This window comes from Euprymna scolopes, chromosome 18, assembly GCF_053919585.1.
Source record: "Euprymna scolopes isolate OS-2025 chromosome 18, ASM5391958v1, whole genome shotgun sequence".
Lineage (NCBI taxonomy): Eukaryota > Metazoa > Mollusca > Cephalopoda > Sepiida > Sepiolidae > Euprymna > Euprymna scolopes.
In genome coordinates, this window is record NC_136499.1 from 104,600,836 (window position 1) to 104,625,349 (window position 24,514).

At 33.3% G+C, this 24,514-nt stretch overlaps 1 protein-coding gene across 1 annotated transcript in view; it reads right to left on the bottom strand.

The window, feature by feature from the left end:
• The window catches only part of LOC145297730 (uncharacterized), a 202,430-nt gene that overhangs the window by 134,364 nt on the left and 43,552 nt on the right, over positions 1–24,514 (bottom strand). Inside the window, exon 8 of the mRNA XM_080143947.1 lies at positions 19,962–19,999. Coding sequence (XP_080000073.1) covers positions 19,962–19,999 — 38 coding nt within the window. The remainder of the gene's footprint in view (positions 1–19,961; positions 20,000–24,514) is intronic.

The following is a 24,514-nucleotide window of genomic DNA, read 5'->3' on the forward strand; positions in this document are numbered from 1 at the left end:
CAAATTCCTTATATATCAAGTTTCAAATCTGCAGACTAAAAAATGGATAGAGTAGTTTGGTAAAGACTGTTCCACACACAGACACGTTCACTTATATATATATATATATATATATATATATATACACACATTAGACGTATCCAGCACTCCCTGGTATTAAACGTAACATTAAATTAAATTCCTTAATAACAAATAAAAAGAAAAACAGAAAAAAACTGGGACATGTGCATGTGAGTATCATGTTTTTTAAAACAGTTCACTTCTTGTAAGTAAAAAATAAAAATATCTACTCAAGCTAAGATCAAAACTAAAACTAAAAAAAAACCGTGAATCAAGTACGATAACCACTAGGCAAGCTTGACACATTCTTTAAAATGTATTTGCAAACCTATTTATTCTTAACATAATGTGAATGATTCGTGCAAGCGCAGTCATGAAACAGTTGACAAACAGATAAAAATCCAATAACCCCCAAGTACCAATTTTTTAAATTTGACCTTTTAGCAACCCCTTTTTCTGGATGAAAACCGATTAAGAAGTTTTCCACATGTCTGAATACCCTATATACCAAATTTCAAGTCCGTAGATCAAAAATTTGTTGAGTATATAGGTTGAGAAGTGTCTTCATTCACACATTTAGGGTGGCCCACTTGAAAGTATCCTGATCTCTCTGATCTTTCTCTTATCGACCAACTGACACCACAAGACAAAATGCAATTCTCTTTCAAACAAGATAGCGCTACATGCCACACATCTCACAGATCACTGACACAAATTCATGCCATGTTTACGAAAGAGAGAACATTAGGCAAAGGGTTATGGCCACCATGTTCCTCAAACTTATCAGTATGTGATTTTTATCGTTGGGGGACTTTAAAGCAAAAAGTTTATGCAAATAATCCTCATAATCTAGACCAACTAAAGGACAGCATTACCAACGCTATCATGAGACTCACTAGAGAAGAACTACAAGCAGTATCTGCAAACGTTGTTAAACGTGCCCAGAAATGCATAGATGTCAACAGCACTTCCAGCATCTTTTATAACACAACAGGTAATTTAAACAATCAAAGAATGTTCCTCCTCTCTACTACATGTTTCTGAGCTATTTTTATGTGGGTCACCATATATATATATATATATATATATATATATATATATATATATATATATGATTTTGCATACACAGTATATTAATGCTCAATTATGAAATGTGATAATTTTGTAGCTTACTCCTTAAGTCAACCATTTTTGGCTTAAAACCCATTGGTATATGAAAATTTACTGAATTACACGAACTCAGTATATTACATATAAGTATATATATATATATATATATATATATATATATATATATATATATATATATATACACTCGGGGTTTTTTTATTCAAAAGTAATGGACTAATGAATTCAACGAGGTTGTTAGATAGTGCTCAATAAAAAGAGCTGATAATACTTGTTTATTGTTATATAAACATGCTCACATCCCGCTGCTACAAACAGCCACTTGTTTCAATCAAACAACAGATATCATCAGGCAGCGACTTGACTATTCAAATGTTCAATGAATAATCATTGAACATTTGAATAGTCAAGTCTCTGCCTGATGATATCTGTTGTTTGATTGAAACAAGTGGCTGTTTGTAGCAGCGGGATGTGAGCATGTTTATATAACAATAAACAAGTATATATATATATATATATATATATATATTGTTTATAGAAATTTAGCTTCTTTTTTTTTTTTGACCTTCGTTTTCATAAAATGGGTTTCTTATTTCCTCGTTAACACAATTAGTCAGAGAGGAAAAAAACATGATCGTAATTCCATGAAGTAAAAATAAAACCAGTGGATTTTTCTTGTAGAAGACAATAGAGACAGTTTGAGACTTTGACCTGGAAACATCACAAGTCTGGTAGAAGGGGGAACAATTAACAATCTCAGTACATGTTCACAAACTGTAGAGCTTTCATTCATTTTGTTTCAGAGAATGAACAGTTTCTTTCTTTATTTTTTATTTTTTTGTGGGAGGGGGGGAGAGGTGATCATGTGCTGAACGGCTTGAAGAAATTGACTTTAAAACTAATCTATCTCTGACCGGGTCTTTATTGATCCCTCTTTCTCTCAAGTCCATTTCTATCACTTCCTCCCAAGTTTTGCTTGGCATTTCTCCATGAACTGAACCTAACCTGTTCTACATCTTCTAACCTAAGAACTTTCATCCATTCTTTCAATGTGACCATACCATCAAAGTCTACTCATCTGCACACATCTCCCTATAGTTTTACAAACTAACCTAAATCTGCCAAGTCTTTATCCCTCAAGTCCATCTTTATCACTTCCTCGCATGTTTTCCTTACCACCCCCCTCCCATGAACCAAACCTGCTACCACAACGGTTATACATCTACTAACCCAACAACTTTTATTCGTTCTTTCAGCGTAACCATACCATCAAAGTCTTCCTATACTGTCCAAAATAAACCTTTCTCTGCGATCATCAGATTTAAACTAATCTTTAAGACTCACATTACACATTCATCGTTTCATTCTTATATCATTTCTTTCCATGCAACGCTTGTCCTCAACCCTAGCTGGTCAGGTGTCACTTCACTGCATACACATGGCTGATAGACTCTTTCTTTGGTTGAGCGTGACAAAACTCTGTTGGTTCCTTGAACTTAGTCCAACTACTCCTTACTCTTGCAAAAGTCTAAAATGTCTTTTTTTTTAAAAATGACAGGCAAAACTTTGGAGGTTATCTTGCAAATCAAATTTAGCTTACGAAACATGTCATTTTATATAGGAAATCATCAGATGACACTGGAAATTTCATAATAATTTGTTTGTAAATGTCAAATAGGATGTCTATCTAAAATAGAAATCTCACCTGTCTGTTTAAATGTATGTATGTTTGTATGTCTGCCTAAAACTTTTGACAGAGGCGACGGATTGTCACGAGATCAGTATCATTTTGAAGCTCGCCCTTTCAGACGACAAATATCGAAAAATTGGCTAAAAACATTAATTACTTCACCTTCAACTGGGCACTTTTCTACAAGGAGGGGGTCGTTTTTTGCACCGATATTTTCGAAAGTCATCCCCTCTTTTCGATTGTCTAACTTTAATCTAAACTTATGTCACTTCCAGTTTGACGATGGTTACAACAGCAAACACGTCACATGTTTTTTCACATTCTTTTCATACTTTGCGGTGCAGGATCCAGCCTGCCTGCTACCACTTTTTTTTTCTTTTGCTGAACACACATCTCCAAACAATTCCGGGAACCCCGGATAGTATATCTATGAAAGTGAAATTGTCTGTGTGTCTGTGTGTACATTTCCCTTCCAAAGTACTCTGTCAATTTTCAGTCTACAGACTCAAGATTTGATATAAGGAGTATTGAGATTTTTAATCGGTTTTCGGACAGAAATTTTACTGTCAAGGGGTCAAAGTTCAATGTTTTGACCTTTGAAAACTCTACCAAACTCCTCCGTCAATTTTGGCTCTAAACACTTGAAATTTTAAATGTAGGTTACTTGGACATGGGTCAAACATTTTAATTTGATTTGAGACCAAAACAATGAATGTTAAGGGGTAAAATTGGGGTCAAAGTTTTAAAAAATTTGACTTCTGTGGTCTCTACCAAATTACTCAGCCAATTTCCGGTCTAAACATTTAAAATTTTACATAAAGTGTATTCACACATAGGGCCCAAGCAAAGCTGGGCTGAACTGCTAGTAGAAAATTTAAAAATTCAACAACTTTTGGATCATTTGGGTTTCAAGCACCCTAAAATTAGCACAAACCAAAAGGACACATTTTGCACTAACACCGGATTTTTTAATGCTTGAAGAACAATATGCATTTTTATAACTTTTTAGTGACAGATTTTTAATGAAGAAAAAAGTTTCACTGTTAAAAAAAAAGTGGTTTTATTTACAAAATTTTATCTTTGAAAAGTATTTTTTTTAATTAAGAGTGTGCACCTAATAAGCAACACTGTTGACCAAGGTAAGAGTCTATTTAGACACATGCACGCAGTGCGATGGACAGACTTCAATAAATTTCTAAATATAAAATGAATTTGACTTGAGCAACAATGATTAAGCATTAAATTCTATGTACTTGACTGGAAAAACTGTTACATGAACAGAATCGAGGTAAGACGGTTTATTAACGTAAGTTTTTTGTTTTGCTATTTCTCAAAAACTCATAAATTTTACTTGTGTTGTTCAAAAATATTTTATTTCTCAAAAACTCTTAAATTTTACTTGTGTTGTTCAAAAATATTTTATTCTCAAAAATTCATAAATTTTACTCGTTGTTCAAAAATATTTTGGCATTACGTCATAGTGGTCATATAGTTTTAGATCAGTGACCTAAATTGTTGAAGGTTTTGTTAGTACACATTAAATTCTCAGCTATGTTGAATATAATGCAAACATGCATTTTTATGCTTTTCTATATTAGACTGTACCCGAATTCCACAAAAAAAATAAAATAAAAATAACTATCGTGGATACCTATAATCAAAGTTTATAATAAGACATCAATGTTTTTATAGTACTTTAAGTATTTTAATCTGGGTTGAATAATCAAACTTTTTAACTTTCCAGAATAACAGACATTTTATGTTTCAAACTATAAATACAGTGTAATTCAGGGAAACATCAAATAACAAAAAAAAAAAACATAATTTGAATTTAATCTGGACTTTGTTTAAAATAAAAAAAATTGTTTCCTATCTGATTACAGGGATCTATTCAAACATAAACATACGTCTGCTTTGTCCTCAGTTAAACACAATTCTAGAAAATGTCTAACCCTTTCTTCCTTTCTGCACCCCTTTTCTTTCCTTTTTTTTTTTTTTTTTTTACAAAGGAGTCACCACTCATCAAGGCCGCTCGAGGATAAAGGTTAATGGTTATACATTAGTCAATGGGATTATAGCGTAGTAATCATAAGTAGTGGAAACTTTGTAAATTGGATTACTTAGGGGAACGGTTCATCAAGAACTTGTTTACGTTGGACTTGAAGACAATCAAATTGTTGTCAGCTGGAAAGTAGGTAAACGATAGAGAGTTCCACAGGTGAGCAGTTCTAAGAAAGAAGCTTTGTTCATGGAATCTACGTTTAGGTTTAGGCGCAGATAAAGAGTGTTGGAAATTATTGATAGTGGTTTTGGCTAGACAAGTATTTTTTTGTGAAAGTTTGGTGAGTTCTTCATTTTCCTTTAACTTGCAGATGTGATGTTGCTAGTCTCAGTCTTTTCTATCAACACAATTATATGTGTTCTTCAGAATTGTCTAAACTATTTCTGGGTTCTTTTGTTCCAGCTCGTTTGACTCATCAGTCTAGTGGTCTTCATCAATTCACTGCTTTAATACCCTATTGTAATACAACTTCATATTCCAGTAATTTCTTCCCATGAACTGCAAGTTTGTGGAACTCTTTTCCTGACAACTGTTTTTCTTGTACCTATAAGCTTGGTCTTTCCAAGACCAAGGCCAAGAGGCATTACTTGTCTTTGCAATAATTTTCCTTCATTCCTGTTAACTCGTTACATCAAGTGGCTTCACACCTTGTCTGTAAAAGTTTTTGAACTAAACTGGCTTCACTTTTACCCGAACTCGCTTCGTTTTTTTTTAACCAATAATTTTAGAAGATCCTCTTCACATGTTTTCAAGGTTTCCCCACAAGAAAAACTCAGAGTAAGTATAGATGGCAACTTCTGTGGTTGTAGGTGGCAACTTCTGTGGTTCTAGTCTTGCTGTCTTTGAGGCGACCATATCTAAATGTTTTTGGTACCATAAAACGTTGAGGGTCTTACAGCAAATACTGATTGGCCAGCTTTAGATATATCCTGAGCTAAAGCACCCTCTTTCCCAAACACTGGACACAGAACTCTGACCTCTTTCAAAGGGGCAGGGTGTTGGTTTTTCCATGACCAAATATCATTGAAGTCAACCACGCATGCATAAATAAAATGTTTACATTCTTCTCCAAAATCATAGCAATGTTTAACATTTACATTCTTCTCCAAAATGGATAGCAATATTTAACAAGAGAGACTAGTGTTTTTTATACAAGGTGGAATGATAAAATTGTCGCCTTAGAAAAGAAAACATGATTCCATTTCCGTTTGATAAAAACCGTTTTTGTTTTTTTTTTGTTTTTTGTTGCAGACTATTTATTAGTTGGTCAATTGTGTACAAATTCCAAGAGCGATAGGAGCCTTCTATCATATCGGAAAGTGACACAATATAACAGCAGGACTCGGCACCAGCCCACGAGTTCAAAGAGACCCAGACTTGGCATTAGAAGGAGTGCTACGACTTTGTACCCTTCTCTCATTTGAATCACCCTCCTCCCCTGATCTGAACACACTAGACTACTTCATTTGGTCATATATCGAGAACATCACCAACATGACCTCCCACAACACCAAAACCAGCCTGATCGCCACCATCTACCGAGCTCCCACTGATGCTTGAGGAAAAGGCATGCTTCCAGTTGAATAGATGTCAGCTCCACCACATAATCAAGTTATCTGAATTGATTTTTTTCAATAAATATTCTTAAATAAAGCTGTAGTATGGTTTCCTTCAGGGTGATAAATTTATCGTTCCACCTTGTATAAATAAAAACAGTAAATGTGCGTGTCTGTGTGAAACTATTTAATCCATAAACTTCAAAACTACTGGTCATGTAACACTAAAATCGTAATCTCACACACCAAGGATGGTTTATAACGAGTAAATTCATTCATAACTTTAAATGATTTAATTCCAAATCTTTCTTATTTATCTGTTGATAGATCAAACGGTAGGGACCACAGCTGGAGTCCTAGAGGTTTTAGTTTCTATTCTAACTAATGATACCAAAATCATTTTTTTTTTTTTACTTTTGAAATCAATACTATATATCAGAAATAATAACATATTCAACAGAGAATTGGCTCCGTAATAATAAATATGAAATCAACACAAATTAAATTATATTTAAACATATACAGTGTAACCCGGATATAAGAGACCTGAAGATAAGAAAAACGGATATAAGAGAGATGTTCTCTGGTCTTAAATTAGAGCCCGTGTTAATGTACAGTGTAACCCGGATATAAGAGACCTGAAGATAAGAAAAACGGATATAAGAGAGATTTTCTCTGGTCTTAAATTAGAGCCCGTGTTAATGTACAGTGTAACCCTGATATAAGAGACCTGAAGATAAGAAAAACGGATATAAGAGAGATTTTCTCTGGTCTTAAATTAGAGCCCGTGTTAATGTACAGTGTAACCCTGATATAAGAGACCTGAAGATAAGAAAAACGGATATAAGAGAGATTTTCTCTGGTCTTAAATTAGAGCCCGTGTTAATGTACAGTGTAACCCGGATATAAGAGACCTGAAGATAAGAAAAACGGATATAAGAGAGATGTTCTCTGGTCTTAAATTAGAGCCCGTGTTAATGTACAGTGTAACCCGGATATAAGAGACCTGAAGATAAGAAAAACGGATATAAGAGAGATTTTCTCTGGTCCCAAATTAGAGCCTGTGTTAATGTACAGTGTAACCCGGATATAGAACCTGGATATGACTGTAACCCGGATATAAGGAATATCCGGGTTGCGCTGTATTTTACAACCGGGAAACACCGGGCAGTCCCCACTAGACTCAACTAATTAGTTAACTATCTTATTAAAAATACATAGATGGACACAGTGAATGGGGAGGTATTTTATTCTTGCCGATTATCAAATTAATCATTAAACTAAGGGTGACACAAGCCAATAACACCGAGCATCCAATTTAAAAGTCAAACTTGCAGTATTTTGCCACATTTTAATTAAGAGTCAATCCATTTTTAACGTGTCATTATTTAATCTTTGCGTTTAGCAATGAAATTACCATTTCAAACTTGGATCTGATCTACAGGCATCGTACAGGGTGACATCGACCCACCCCAACGAAAAGATAAAATTGTCAATACCACTTAACATATTTATCTCTTGATAATACCTTGATTTGAGTTGTGATGACCCAGTTTAGTTCAGTGCAAGTGTCTAGGGATCGTTTCAATAAACATCATCTTTGAGATGACCCCACCGATAAAAATTGGTTAGGATCTGGTTAATGTGAAGCCCATTCAGAATCACATCTCTTATTGATGAGATGAAGCTTAAATTGCTCCTTCTTGTCAATCACTGCACGGCAATAAAACAAAGACTTTGAAACATTTGTTTGAAAAACTCATTCCAAGGGTGAAGGGGGATTATCCAAGTGCTCGTGTAAGCTTCAGGGGTTGCAAACAAATGCCCTTTGCGACCCCACCCCCACACTGGGGTCAAGAAACTATGTAAGATAGCAGAAACAGAACAGTTGGTAATAAGGGTTGTGTTATCTGCTCCGCAGAGAAGTCGTACACATGACTCAGTAGAGTAAGATGTTTATAAGAGATAGCAACTAGTAACTAGTAACAAAGGTTGTGCTATCTGGTCCTGAAGGACTCTTAGTAACAATGCGGTAGAGGCAGGAGACAAGACAGAGCTACAAGTAACAAGGGGTAGTGTTAACCGATCGCCATTAAACTGCTAAGTAACATTGACTGGTCTAGGTAGCCTTTTATAACAAACTAGCCTGGCTACCCGGCATTGCCCAGGTGTTTGGAGGTGTGTGTTGAGCCAAAAAAAAAAAAAAAAAAAAAAAGTAGTAGTAGACAGGCAGGCTCGAACCCTAACCGCGAAGGAGGAAAAGAACGTGAAAAAAAAAACGTGATGTCTTTACCGTTGCATCCATCACCAAACCGGAAGTGGTGAAGGTTTAAATTAAGGCTAGTCAAATCAAAAAGAAGGAATGACTTTCGAAAATATCGGCAAAAAAAGCAACCTCCCCTGTAGAAAAGTGGCCAGTTGAGGGTGAAGGAATCAATGTTTTTGGCCAAGTATTCGATATTTGTCGTCCGAAAGGTCGAGCTTCAAAATGATACCGATCTCGTGAAAAATCGGTCACCTATGTTGAAAGTTTTAGGCATACATACATACATTTAAACAGACAGGTGAGATTTATATTATAGACTAGCCTAGGTGGCCGGTGTTGCCTGGGTGCTTTAAGGTGTGTTGAGTAAAAAAAAAAAAAAGTTGTAGCAGGCAAGCAGGCTTGAACCCGTGACACAAAGGTGGAAAAAACAGTGGAGGTGTGTGTAAGGGTGTTGGTTGAGCAAGAAAAAAAAAAGAAAAAAAATTTAAACAGACAGGTAAGATTTATATTATAGATGGAATGTGCCTCCCACCACTCCTCCTAGTCCTAGTATTCATTGTCTTTTTTGCACTCCGGTTGGATTATTCTCCCTTTTGCTGACGCTACCAACATAAGTAATCCTCCTCTCAGTTCTTCCCATTTTTTTCTTCTTTTTCTCACACATTCGAAAGTGAAAATTAATGGATCAATTGTAACGTTTGAAGTTTCCAAAAGTTCTTTTCATGGCTGGAAAAACATTAAAATCTCATCGCCATCTCCAGTCAGAGATGGGTAAAAAGTTTTTAATGTTTATTTTTGGAAAGAAAGAAATCAAACCTGAGAAAGATTAATATTTTCTTAACTAATTCGTTAACTTATATAATTTATAACCGGCTAAGAAAAAAAAAAAAAATTGTTTTTTGTTAAATTTATCGACAATTTAAAAAAAAAACAAAAAAATTATCATACACTTTTTTAAAACGTTGTGATAGTTTGAAAATATTGTTCTAAAAATAACCCAAAAATATTTCCACACATGTATAAGAAAATAAGGTTTGGAAAAAAAAAATTTTTTTAAATTAAAAATGCACATTTGTGCAAAGGCATTTTAATTTCAGCCTATTTATCAGTATCTTTTGAACAAAAAAAACCTTGGCAAGCTATCAAGGAACACCAGGGTTCTACGGAACACTGGTTGAAAAACCCTGATCTATCATTTCAATTTATTAGAAATAAAAAAAATAATTAATCACAAAAAAAAAAAAAGTTACAGGGATATGTTTAAGCAAAAAAACTAACATTCTAATATCTTCACTGACTTGAGGTGATTTTTTAAAAATGAGATTAAGAGTAACTAGATATAATTTCTTTTAACTATAACTTACATACAATGTATTACAATATATTACAATGTAACAATGTATTACAATATTACAATGTAACAATATGTAACAATGTATTAGGAACGTTTGCATTGGACCGAGTTGTTAATATTGTGATACTATAAATGCCTCCTGCTCCCCCATCAAGTGTTAGAAAGCAAAAGAAAAAAAAATACAGAGGAAAAAAATCAAAGAAAAGAAATAGAAAATAGGTTTATCAGCAGGCAATGGATCGGAAGTTGTTCACTGGAGTAGACAAAAGAAACTTAACATGAAATTGTTGGTCAGGGTGTAGCAATGGCTGTAACAAACGGACCGAACAATGGACCATTTTTTTTTTATTGCATTTTCAACCCAAACAGTGCCACTTTGATGTAGGGGCTACTATCAAGGACATAATTGCAGGGATACTATGTAGGGAGTTGAGCAGCAAGATGTCTTTTCACATTACACTTACACTTCTGCATGTTTGTACAGTTGGGGAAGCAGGAATCCGGAAGGGAATTCCAAAGTCTAGCAGTTCTGAGGAAGAAACTATTAGAGTAGAAGGCTTTCTTACACCTAAGGATCTTTACTTTGTCGGGGTGCAATTTTGCTGCTTCCCTAATGGGGATCAGTTTATAGAGGCTAGTGGTTGCAATGTTTTTACAGTAATGTCTGGTTGTGAGCATTTTTGCAGTGATCAACAACAGAATTCAGAGAGTATAGTGGGACACTTAATGATGGTTGAGAAAAGTTGAATACAGATTGTGGCTTGGACCAGATTGAGAGGACTTGAATAGACCAAGATGGATTGATCAACTGACTGACGCACCCGGCCTCAACAGTAAATGTGCATGTGAGACTTAATATTTAGATGGTCAGATTTGTTACACACAACGAATGTTCACAGAAAGTGTTGGGGTCTGCGTTTTCTTTTATTCTTATACTTGTGAACCCTAACCCACTCCCCTTGATGGCCGCCAGTGTGAGAGATTATGATACAGCCATAGGAAGATGAGACAATGGAGAACAAATCCATGGCTCACAACCTGTCGAGCAGGGAACATGTTGTCTCACAATATAACCGAACTACTATACCCATGTAAGGTATTTATTAAGAAAAAAAGAAAGACAAATAGTAAAACTGGCTGTAGATATGGCTACAAAAAAAAAATAGTTTCAGTGAGAAACAGAATCATGATAGCCATACAAAACCATGTGACCAAGACAAAATAAATAAAAGCACAAATAAACAAAACATAGATTGCATCAAAAATGGATGCAAGATACTAGCAGAAATGAATACAAAACCAACATGATTACATGAGAAAGAAAAAAACACTGGAAGCAGACTAAAATTTCAATTTGAATGTGTAAACAAATGGTACTCAGATAAACCGGAGGTAATTATGAAAAAAAAAAAGCACAGATCTTCCAGGATATGGAACTAAAAATGGACAAACTTATTCAAGCAAGGAAACCAGACAGAATAATGATTAACAAGAAGGGGGAAAAAACATTTGTCATCAGAGCAGGTCACATTGCATAATTTTTAGTATTTATTTAATTTAAATCAAAAGTGCATATCTTATGGAATGATTATTATTTAAAGTTTTTTTTAACCTGTATTAAAATTAAATATTAATTCTGATAAATTTTATTGTGCAGATTTTTGTCTTTTCTTCATAATAAAATATGGTTGTCCCCCTAGATAGGGATTTCTAAAACTTTACCACAACTGAGGAATTAATGTAATTTCGTTAGATTTGCTTGTTGCATTGCTATGCACTTTTTCTGATTGAGAACATCCTGGGTTTTTTTTTAATTAGTCCATGGAAGAAAAATCGGGGATTGATATGCAAATATTGGTTGTTCCTTTTATGAAGAAAACGGATATGTAAACTGGACCAAAATTTTCTTTAGAAAAGAAATAATAATTGGTAAAATAATTGGTAAGATAAATAAAATTTTGGCTTCTTGTCCAGAATTGCCCCTTATTACAAAACAAGCATAAAAGAAAAATTTACATATCCATGACAAAACAATCATATTCCAAAAATCACGTAAATAGCAGTTTTATTTTTATAAAGAAAATGATTTTTAAGCGAATAATGGGAATTTGTAGCCATTACAACATAAATTTTAAAAGTTTTTAATTATTGGAAAGTTATCTCATTTATTTTTTTAAGATTTAAAAAAATATTTTTTAAATAGCAAGTGACAGTCACTCCTCTGGTACTCATAAAATTTGATTTTCTTATTTAAAAATAAAACTACCCAATCAATTTATGTAATTTTTGGAACATGACATTTTCCATTTGTCACAGGTACATACATCATACAGATTTTTCTTTATTTTTGCTTGTTTAATATGGGGAAATTCTGTACAACAATCAGATATTGGACTTTGTAATCTAGCAAAACAAAATTATTTATATATGTTCTATTGTTATATCTTAGTAATCATCGCGCTTCAACTTTAAAAAAGGTGGAACTATACAAAAAAATAGAAAATATATATGAAAACATATTTTAACACACACACACGCACACACACACACACATGTGATTAATCAAAATTATATTACAATTAGTTAATATTAAAAAAATATTAAAATCTGAAGGGTTTGTATGCAAAGCAGCAGTTCGATCTATTACCAGCAATGTTCCTAAAGTAATGCCTCCTATTTTTTTATTCAATCTGAATGGATGAGAGAGGATTACAAATTGCTTTGTTATAATGACTGAACTTATGCATTAATAAGCTGAATGTTTCATCTCTCTGTTGCAGATATTGACAGTGTGAGACTAAGAAAGCAACCTCTGTGATGGACATGCATCAGAAGCAGAAATGTGTTATTGAATTCCTGGCAAAAGTGCATTGGAATGATAGGGATTATGCAGATAAATAAATTCTGGAGCACAAAAGGGCGTTTGTTTTAATGGTATCTCTCCTGTCTTTGTAGCTCTTCAACTTTTTGAATTAAACAAAAAAAAATAGGAGGCTTTATTTTTGGAACTACCCTTATATTATCAAAGGCAACTTTTGAACTGGAACAAAAACAAAAAGTTTTGATTTTTCCATGAAAACAGGAACAACAAACAACATGAAATTAAAAATGTTAAAATGAACAAAATTTATAAATAACTTAAAAAATTTGCAACTGAATCTACCAGAGGAGTTAGGGTTAGAATTTAAAATAAAACAGTTCTTTATATCTAATTAAATCGCTAATGTTTATATAAGATGCCAGCAATTGTGTAGTATAGTTAACAAGAAAAAAATGAGATGAAAAACAAACAAAAAATGCAAATAACTTATATCAAAAAACCCAAGAACATTTACTTTCACATGTGGATGCTGACTGTAAGATTTATTATTTACGACTTTTTTATCATCATTTTTAATGTATTATTCGAGTTATATTCCAACATGTCGACTGATTTATGTTGTTTAGTTCTCTCCCACTGAAAGAACTTAGATACCAAGGTCGGAAAGTAGGATTGAGAAGTCAGTACCCCCAAGGAGATGCACTCTGACCTGCAAAAAGTGCCTGGGAAGCTCCATTGGCATTCTTTAATGAGGACGCCTCAGACGATAAGCAATAAACTAACATCTTAAAGAGAGAAGGCAAAGCCTGGGAAGGTGGACTTCCTAAAACTGCACAGAACTAAACTCCCACCGCAAAATCAACAAGAACGGATCATTGCAGGAATGGTCTAATCTCTGTAGATTTTGGGGGCCCGAGGATAAAAATAAGCTTTAGCCTTAATCGATAAAAATAAAAAGCTTATCCACACCATATTGGCACACATCTCAGATTTCATTAAATTTTCTTCTTTTAACTATTATTTTAAGCCTGAAATCAATAAGCAGCTTCCAAGCAAACTGGCCACTGCCTGGGAATATGACTCTAACGATAGATAAAAAAAGTCATCCACTTGAAAAGGCTAACTGCTGCAAAGATATTGACATGAAAAACAACTTACTGGTTTTATATCTAGACAGACACTATGGTGTTAGTGCATAAGTCAACCCCCTCCTCCAAGAATAAAAACAAAAATAAAGAAAAATATTTCTGATTAATTATTTGGAATAATCTCCCTTGTCCTTCAAATTATTTGTAAGATGGCATCAAGAGATTGCCAATCGTTGTTTAGCCATAAAATTGGATTTTTTTTTTTTTTTTTTTTTTTTTTTTAAATAAAACTAATTCATGTGATTTTTGGTGGAGGATATTATTTTCCTGCCATGGGTAAGATTTTTCTACTTTTTTTTTCTAGTTGGTGAGGGTAGTTACAGACTTGCACAGACATTATTTTCAGAAAACTTTGTAAGAGTCCTAACAGCAGACTTAACCCCATATCTATAGAACTGTTACTTTCTCAAGTGAACAAAAATGCAGACATATTTCTGATTTTTTGTGTAATTCCTCTTTCCTTCATATTTGGATTGTTTAGATTGCTATTCTCATCTTGAGTGTTATTTTCACCATATTTCAGTCAATGTACGGCTGACCATATCTGTAGGGAAAAAGGAAACCATCTACCATTATGGGATGAAGTAAAAATTATAGACAGAGAAGAACAGTGGGGACTAAGACAACTCAAGGAAGCAACACATATGTTGGGCAACAATCAATTACTAAGTAGACCTAGTATAGAATTTAACATAATAGATAATATATACAGTAGTAAGTAAATAAACAATAGTAATGTGTCTAACATGTCATGAACTCGTATCAGTGATCTATAAGACATGTGGCATGTAGCGCCATCTTGTTGGAAAAAGAATTGCATTTTGTCTTGTGGTGTCAGTTGGTTGTTAAGAGAAAGATTACAGAGGTTGGGCTACTTTTAAGTGGGCCACAATATATATATATTGTGGCCCACTTAAAAGTAGCCCGACCTCTCTAATCTTTCTCTTAACAACCGACACCACAAGACAAAATCCAATTCTTTTTCCAACAAGATGGCGCTACATGCCACATGTCTTACAGATCACTGACATGAGTTCATGACATGTTTGCAGAAGAGAAAACACTAAGCAAAGGGTTATGGCCACCATGTTCCTCAGACCTGTTATCTTATCTTTGGGGAACTTTAAAACAAAAAGTTTATGCAAATAATCCTCACAATCTAGACTAAAGGAGAACATTACCAACGCTATCAGGAGAATCACCAGAGAAGTTCTAAAGGTAATATCTGCAAACGTTGTTAAACGTGCCCAGAAATGCATAGATGTCAATAGGGAGAATTTCCAGCATCCTTTATAACACAACACGTAATTTAAACAATAAAAGAATGTACCTCCTCTCTACTACATTTTTCTGGGCTACTTTTAAGTGGGCCATCCTGTATATATGTAATAATAATTGGTAATAAATAAGGATGTTTACAGCTGGAAATAAAATAGGTTTACAGTTCCCAAAACTCGTACTAGAACTGTCCACAATCACCCGCAGTGCAGTGTTTAGAGTACTTGGGAAAAATCAATTGGAAAAGTGATATTCTCTTGAAAGTTGGAGATTCAATTCTCAGTGTGGGTGACTGAAAAATACAATTGCAAATTACTTCAGAACTCTATCGAATCATGGCTGACAGAACAAGAGCATGCTACCCTCGTGAAGTAAATAAAGGATTCCATTCGAAATTCCATCCAGATTATCTGAGTTCAACAAGATACACCTGAGGACGGTCAGAGATTACATTGACAAAAACATTGTGAAAACAACACTCAAGATGAGAACAGTAGTCCGAAGAACCCAAATAATACAAATAACCAATCCTCATCTCAAAAATTCAGAAATGTAATTGTTTTTTGCTTGCATTTAGGTTGGATTATTTTTCCTTGATTAAATAGCAATTATTTGCATTACACCTAACCGCAACCGACTAAACATGCAGCCAGTGCATGTTTACATTTCATTCTCTCCTCATCTCACTACTCTTTCTTTCTACCGAAAAGGTAACTCGGTTTTGCTCAATATTTCTGCTCCATTTATTTTTCTTTTCATTTCCACTCATATACAACAGCTGTCTGACCTTATAGATCGCACATTATCAGCTAATTATGAACAAATTTTAGCTTTTATTTATTTTATTTTGTTTTTGTTCTACAAAATCATTCCAACAATGCCCTTAAACTAATGATCAACTAACAAGGTCAAAACAATATCAATTGCTAGAAAGGAAAGTTTTAATGAAACAAACTGTTTTCAATAGAACTTGTAGGGGACTAGGATATATAAATACCCCAATCCCGTTAAAAAAGAATAATGAAACGAATGGGAATTGAAGGAAACAAAGACTCAATTAATGGATAAGATAAACGTTGTTTATTTGCTGTTGAAAGAAATGAACGTTTTAGTTATAACATGTCCGCGCGTACGTAACCAATGTTCGTTGCAGGACTGGTGTTGTAGCAAGAAAAGGAAATGTGTTTTCATCTCAAGTTCGGGTCACTATTGTTTGTTCGCGCGTGGGAAGAGAAATAAATGTTGTAGGAAAATTGAGAATGGTAGTCCAGCCTGTAGACAAAAGAAGAGGATATAAGAGTTGTCATCAGTTAGTAGTCAGCTACGCGAAGGTATTCTTAGTGACCAGTAGTAGATGGAGAGAGAAAGAGGGAGAATGTATACATACAGTCATTAGCTCGTGCCCCATACATAGTAGGAAGTGGGCGTGAGGTACGCGTGCGCGCGCCGAAACGGCGGCGGCTTGTTAGCCCAACCTCTCTCGTTGAGAGTTGGTCCTAAAAGGGGTTAGAAACAGCTTGTCTCCATGTTTTATACTCGCTTCTGGAGTGTCTTTTGCGCATGTGTATTTCCTTAAAAAATGGAAGTGATGTCGTCCATGTGTGTGTTCGTGTTCGCGCGTGTGAGTACATGTGTATACGCAAGCGCGTATGTATATACACACGAACGTGAGTGTATGTACGCGAACGTGAATATGTGTACATGTGTGAACGTGGGAGCGTATGTTTGTGTGCGCATATGTATATGACAGCTTGAAATGTGAATGTGTTTTTGTGTGAGACTTGAAAAAGGCTCATACAAACTTGCATCTCTCTGCCTGTTCTACAAGTATTTTAATTGTGAATACTCTGACAAACTACAATACCCCTCGACGTAAATACCTCCAATAAACTCGACAAGCAGCTGAATCCCACCCCTACACAGTAGAGATCCCTAGATGTAAGAAAGCCTTCTACTCCAACAGTTTTTTCCCCAGAACTGCTAGACTTTAGAACTCCCTTCTGGGATTTTGCTTTCCCAACTGTACTGACATGCAGAAGTTCAAGCGTAATATGAACAGACAAGCAAGAGCTGCTCATCTCCCTTTATAATATACCTGAACTTATGTTCCCGATAGTAGACCCCTACTTCAAAGTGGAACTGTGTCTTGTTTGGGGTGAAAATCGAAAAAAAAAAATTATAAAATCCTGCTTGATATGTTTATGCGAACTTAACTCTCCATTTTAACTTTATTCTAAAATTTTGCCCCAGGAAGTGGTTTTTGGTGTTGCATGGCACTAACGATTGGTCCAGACAAAATATCAGTATCACATCAATCTGTGTTTATGTACAAACTAGCTTGAGTGCCACGCATTGCTCGTGTGTTAGGAGGTGTGTGTTGAGCCAAAAAAAAAAAAAAAGGTAGTAGTAGGCAGGCAGGCTCAAACCCATACCGCGAAGGAGAAAAAGAATGTGAAAAAAAAAAAAAAACGTGATGTATTTGCTGTTGCACCCATCGCCAAACCGGAAGTGATGTAGGTTTAAATTAAGGCTAGTCAATCAAAAAGAGAGGATGACTTTTAAAAATATCGACGAAAAAAGCGATCCCCTCCTTGTAGAAAAGAGTCCAGTTGAGGGTGAAGGAATAAATGTTTTTAACCAATTTTTCGATATTTGTCGTCCGAAAGGTCAAGCTTCAAAACGATACTAATCTCGTGAAAATCCGTCACGTCTGTCGAAAGTTTTAGGCATATATACATACATACATTTAAACAGACAGGTGAGATTTATATTATAGATAGAAGAATACCAGTCCCAGGATGGGTAAAATTTCACAAACAACAGTTTTGCACCACTTTTATATCTTATTAAAATCCAAATACAGTAGAACCCCGGGATATGGCATTAATCCGATCTAGGGTTGGGATCGTAAGATGAAATCACCGTATGGCGGGGCCTAACTAAATTTTATACAGTACATATTGAAAAATAGTAACAAAATACAGTACAGTATATAATACACTTGTATATAATCAAATAACATTATATATAACACCATAAGTTAGGACAAATATTGTAACCAGGGGCCGGAAAAACATCACAACCTGAAAAAAATGTATCTTAGGGCCACCACATCCCAGGGTTTTACTGTATAATGGTACTAAACCATAAATGTCTAAAATTTAAAGCTCAAGGTTATGGGGATCTTAAGAATAAATTGAAATTCAGGGAATCCTGCTAAATTGTTATCCAATGATTAAGGATCAAATTATATGCAAATCTGAAATATTTGCATTTTCAAATGGGAAGTTGTACTCATGCTCCTTAAACAAAACTTAACAGTTCAAAAGGAACTGAAATTTGGAGAATATTTATTAATCGATGTCTAATACTTTTGGTTAGAATTTCACAAAAAAAAAAAAAAAAAAAAAAAAAAAAATGAAAAATTAAATTTTCACAAAGGGTTTCCACTAGTTTTTTTATTGCAGTTTGTATATCTTCTTAATATGATTTGTATATTTGTATATATTTTGTTATGTGTTCCAAACATTATTTAACATTTTCAATCAATTTTTTTGTCGTTTTAATATTTAATCAAACCAAAACTTTTTGTTTTATCTAGTAATGTCATACATATAGTTGGATGAAATACCACTCCGTCAGTCACAAGTCCTCTAACCACTACTGAAATCGCCAGGTCCAAATATTTCATAGAAAACAAACGTTCACTTTACCGTTTGCTTACAACACAATTGTTCTCTTATATTCAATTCCAATTAAATACTAACATTATTCCTCTCATGAATGGGAGTTAACAGGTCTTAAGAGAGAATGTATTTAAATAAAACCACTTTTATTAATTTTCTTTTTGTTTGTTTTTTTTTTTTTAAGATACATTAAAACTCAAATTTAAGATATTTATAGAGAAACTAGCAAGGAGACCCAATGTTGCTTGGGATTGAATACGGATCAACAGAAGTTCCACACCATACTTTTATTATCAAAATTAGAGAAATTGCCCATTTTTCAATCAAATCGATTGATGGCCTGCTCTTGTTAGGGACCCACTTCACATGCCTTCCATCAATAACTTAGTCCATAATACAGTGTAGTTTACATTGCACTGTAGAAAACCTACTGTTGATTTTATAAAATTATTTTTATATATAACAGCTTGAAGTATCATGTTTTCATTGTGTTCTAAACATCTAAACAGAAACATTCATTTCCAATGGAGTCCTGTTTTATCAAAGAACCTACTGTTGATTTTATATGCCGGGCCCTTCTGCTTGTGTAGTGATAAAACTTCTCAAATGCACTTGTTGCATAAAAGTGTAAACTTGGATCAAAATTGGTCTTCCTTCTTTAATAAATTTCTTTTGATTATCGATACTTATCAGATATATTCTGATACAAAACCTATGTAAGAACACACCCAGATATATCAAGTACCTATGTGTGAAATATAAAAAAAAAAAAAAATTGGCCCACCTGTTTTAGAGTCTATAGGAAACAAAATCACACACACACACAAAATTCCTTTTATATGATAGTAGAAATATTTTTTCAGCCTATTACTTCTGATGTTGAAAAATCTAAAAACGAAAAGGTGTACTTACTTTTGGTTCTTTCCAGTTGTTGTATCTTTCTCTTTTGACTAAAAAGAAAAAAAAAAAAAAACGTTAATTATTAATGCACCCTAAAAATATTAATCAAAGGGCAATAATTCCTCAATCTTACTAAGTTACTTCCCTTGCATTTTCTTTACGTTAAAACTAAAAATGTAAATATAACAATTAAGATATAAATAGTAGTTTGAACAAAATTAAATATTCTTTTCTCAAGTTATTATCTCATTAACTAGCAAATAATTCACTGATTAAATTTTTTTTTTTTTTTAAATAAAACACGAAAAAAAAAAATTCATAAAGAGATAAATGTAAATTACAAATGTATGGCCACATACCTTTAAAAAAATTTTTTTTTTTTTTTACATTACATCTTCGGTAATCGAGATATCCTATTTATTAAAAAAGGTGAATAGAAGGTGATAACATATTATGAACATTAAATTAGCATATCTATATGCTAATTAAATTAGCATATGTATATGTTAATTAAATTAGCATATCTATATGTTAATAATTTAATGCTCATAGTATGTTATCACATTTGATCCTCCTTTTTAATAGATAGGATCACCAGATTGAATAATTTATTATCTGAAAATCGTGACACACATACATACATTAAAGGTACTACGGTATTAATATATAGATAAAAGATATAAGTATTTTAAATTATTATACATATCGGCTCTGTATAAAGTAGCCATTTTGTTTAGTCACTTGTTTACATCAGGTACGATGGTCAAGTTACTAAACAAGATGGCTACTTTGTTCAGAACTGATATTTACCCTAATGTGAAATGTTTATATGCTCTATTGAAGATTTAATTTTAATGCAAATAGGTTACAAATGAATAAGTAAAACAACATAAATTATTTGGGCTAATTTTCCAACTGTATTTTCTTGGAATGGTAATGTGTACAGAAAATTATCTTCAATTAAAAACTATTTTTAAAATAATTTTCTTTTCAAGGTATACAATATTGTTTTCATGACAATTTTACGTGAACGGTTTGGTGCGTTTCTGTAATAGACGTTGGGAGTATTTTTAGTGTTTCATAAAAAAAAATAGAAAAACAATTAGAAATTCCTTTTTTTATGAATTTTAATTGAATTTCAAGATTTAGAAGAATTAAATAAAGAATACAAAAAAAGGATTGGGAAAGAGAGAAATGAATGCGGAAGGCAAGGAAATGCGCATTCTTTTGGGGGGGGGGAGTATTTATTGCTGAGTTCAGTATTTTGAATTTTTTTTTTTTTTGTCATGGGTTAGATATTTTAACTGATTCAGTAAATCAAGTCAGCTTTTTTGGATCATTAGATTTTTTTTTTTAAATTCATTTTTGTTTTATGGTAAAGTTGTATCGAGTTAAAATTATATTCTTTTGTATAAATTTATTTTTTTTCAGAAATGTTAGTATTTTGTTAGAATTGATTTTTTTTAAATAGTTTTTTCATATTGTTGACATTGTAATAATTTTGCCGAATATGCCCGAGATTGGAGGGAGAGAGAAGTACGTATAGAGGGAGCATAAAAAGAGAGAAGTTAAGGAGTAAATATGCCGGAGTGGTGAGGGAGATGAACAAGGAAGAAATAATGTATAAAAGAGTAAGGAAACAAAAGCAGATGAAAGAGAGAAGAGAAGGGTAAGTGAATCAAAAAGGGTTTGAAGAAAAGAAGCAGAAAAATTAGATAAGAGATGGTACAAAATGAAGAGCGCAGTTAAGGGGAAATAAATTCGTGAGAGTCTGAGGAAGGATAAGTAGATAAAATAAGGGGAGTGGAAGTGAATGAATGGGGAGGGAGATGTGAGGGAGGGCATAGCTGTAAATAAGAAGGTGGAAAGAAGTAAATAAGGATGAGGAGAAAGATGAATGAAGAAAGAGAGGACGTAAGTAGAGAGAAAGAAGAAGAAGTGATGAAGAAGGAGGAAAAGTGGTGAGAAGTGGAAGAGAGAGAGGGATAAAAGAAGAGAAAAGCAGCATTTCAAAATTCATAATGATCAGTTAATTAGTTTAGGAGTAAATCATGTACATAGATAAATCTAACTATATATATATATATATATATATATATACACATATATATATATATCTGTAGAAATATATTTTCTTATAATATATAACAATCCTTATTTAAGAAGCTCAATGTAATTACAGAGCAATATAGAGAATAAATGACAAAAAACTATATTCCAAAGTTAATGATGTTGACCATCTTATAATTTATTCCTTTCAGTTAACTTTTACAGATACTGTCAAGAATTGTAAAAGTCAACTGAATTAAAGGAATAAATTATAAGATGGTCAACATCATGAATTTTGGAACATAGTTTTTTGTTATTATATATATATATATATATATATAGTCATGCACATACAGTACTGTTTCTTTGTATTACAACTCATCAGTATGGCTAGACTAGCACCTTTCCCCAGCCGTGAATCGAACCTACAACAGTTACGTTATCAATTTCGACATACGAGTTCCGCCACAATTATTAAGTTGCTTGGAAATCTACACAGATGATTTGTTTATAGTGGTGAAGGATTTGTGTGGAAACAACAAATTTTTGTCAGTGTAATTGCTAACAAAGACTGGGGGATGCATTTCTTCCAGTGAAATAAACACGCCGCCAGATACCAACCTGGAAATTCTTACATCTCGGCATGATATATATACAGTGCCTTCCCAAATAGTCACCCATCTGGTACTGGCCAGGCTCATCATTGCTTAACTTCAGTGATCTGGCAAGAACCAGTGCGTCAATGTAATTATGCCATATATATATATATATATATATATATATATATATATATATATTATACAAGCTTTTTTTCGTAAAATGAACTTCTTAATATACTCAGTCATCGATATGCAAACTACTAAATAAAGTTCAACTAATTTGCATATTCCTTTGAAAAACAAAATTAATTATTCATTTTTTATGGTTTCTTATTAAATAATTGGTTTCATTTAACTATTATGCTCAGTTCTATTTATGCATAGTTTCTACATTGTGCATTATTGCATAGCATTTGAGGTGACAAATGTATTTATATATATCTATACATATATATAAAAGTGACATTGTCTGTGTATGTGTGGAAAATCTCTAACAAACTCCTCTATGAGTTTGAAACTTTATATAGAGGGTATTTGGAACTGTGGAATAATTTTGATTTTGTTTTTAGCCTATAAAAACAGCACTAAAGGGTCAAATTGAAAAAAAAAAAAAAAACAGTTAACCTTGGCAGGGTAAGTCGAATAAAGTTGTTACTCCTGCTGCAAAATTAAACATTTATAGCTCAAAGTCGCTTAATTTTTAACCTTTGATATCCATCTGTCAGTAGCTCAGACAGTAACAATGCTGCAGTGATAACTAATAACTACGGCTGGAGCGTTAAACGTTTTGGTTTTGATTCTAACGGACAGTAACCAAGTCATAAGTTTTTTTATAACTTTTGAAATCATTACTATATATTCTATAATAATCAATAGAGAAATGGCTCTATAATAATAAATTCAAAACCTGCATGAATTAAAATTTAATATTTATTCATATTTTACGACTGGGGAATGCCGAGCAGCCTGCTAGTATATACATACATATGTATACATGTATGTAAACAGATGTATGCATTTTTTTTTTTTTTCATTTTCTGTCTTTGAAGATTGTAACACTGGGTATGGGGCAGCCAAACAAGCTGCCAACATTGCCCTGCTTTTTATTGAAACCAACCGAGAGCTCTTTTTAGTATCCTCGCTGTTCCTTTAGGTGCAATTGTCTGAATCTCTTTTGCACTTGGTTCACTAGGAATATTAGTTAGGTAGGATTTCAGATTCTTCTTCATAAGCCCCGTGGCACCTATGATAACTGGTATGATTGATATCTCCCTAAGATTCCACTTTCTTTTCATATCATACATGAGACCTTGATATTTGGTCTGTTTCTCCCTTTCAGCTCTGTTCAGACCTCCATCATTAGGGACACTCACTTCAACCAAGGTTGCCACTCTTTGGATGCATGCATGTGTATGGATGTATATACTAGCAGGCCATTTGGTCGTAAAATATGTATAAATATTATATTTTAATTCATACAGATTTCATATTTATTATTATGGTCAGTTCTCTATTAATTATTATAAAATATATAGTCATGATTTCAAAAGTTTTATATATATATATATATATATATAATTTGGGGTTGCTATTTTCCAAAGGTGGGTAACCAGTGAAATATGACGAGGTTCATACAAGAGTGCTCAATACAGAAGTAGAGCAGGTTACATTCGTTTTCACATAAGCCGTAATTTGTTGCTACACAGTCATGAGCCTGTTTCGGTCTACTAGTATTTACTAACTAGAGACCTCATCAGGCAACAACCCTTGTTTTCGAAAACGGAATTCTAAATCTATATATAAAGGCGTTACTTTACAATTTGTTATTGTTCTGAGGGAGAGAACTCTCTTTTACTAAGAGATTCATTCATTTTTTCATCTCATAATTTAAGACGGTCAAACCATATATATATATAT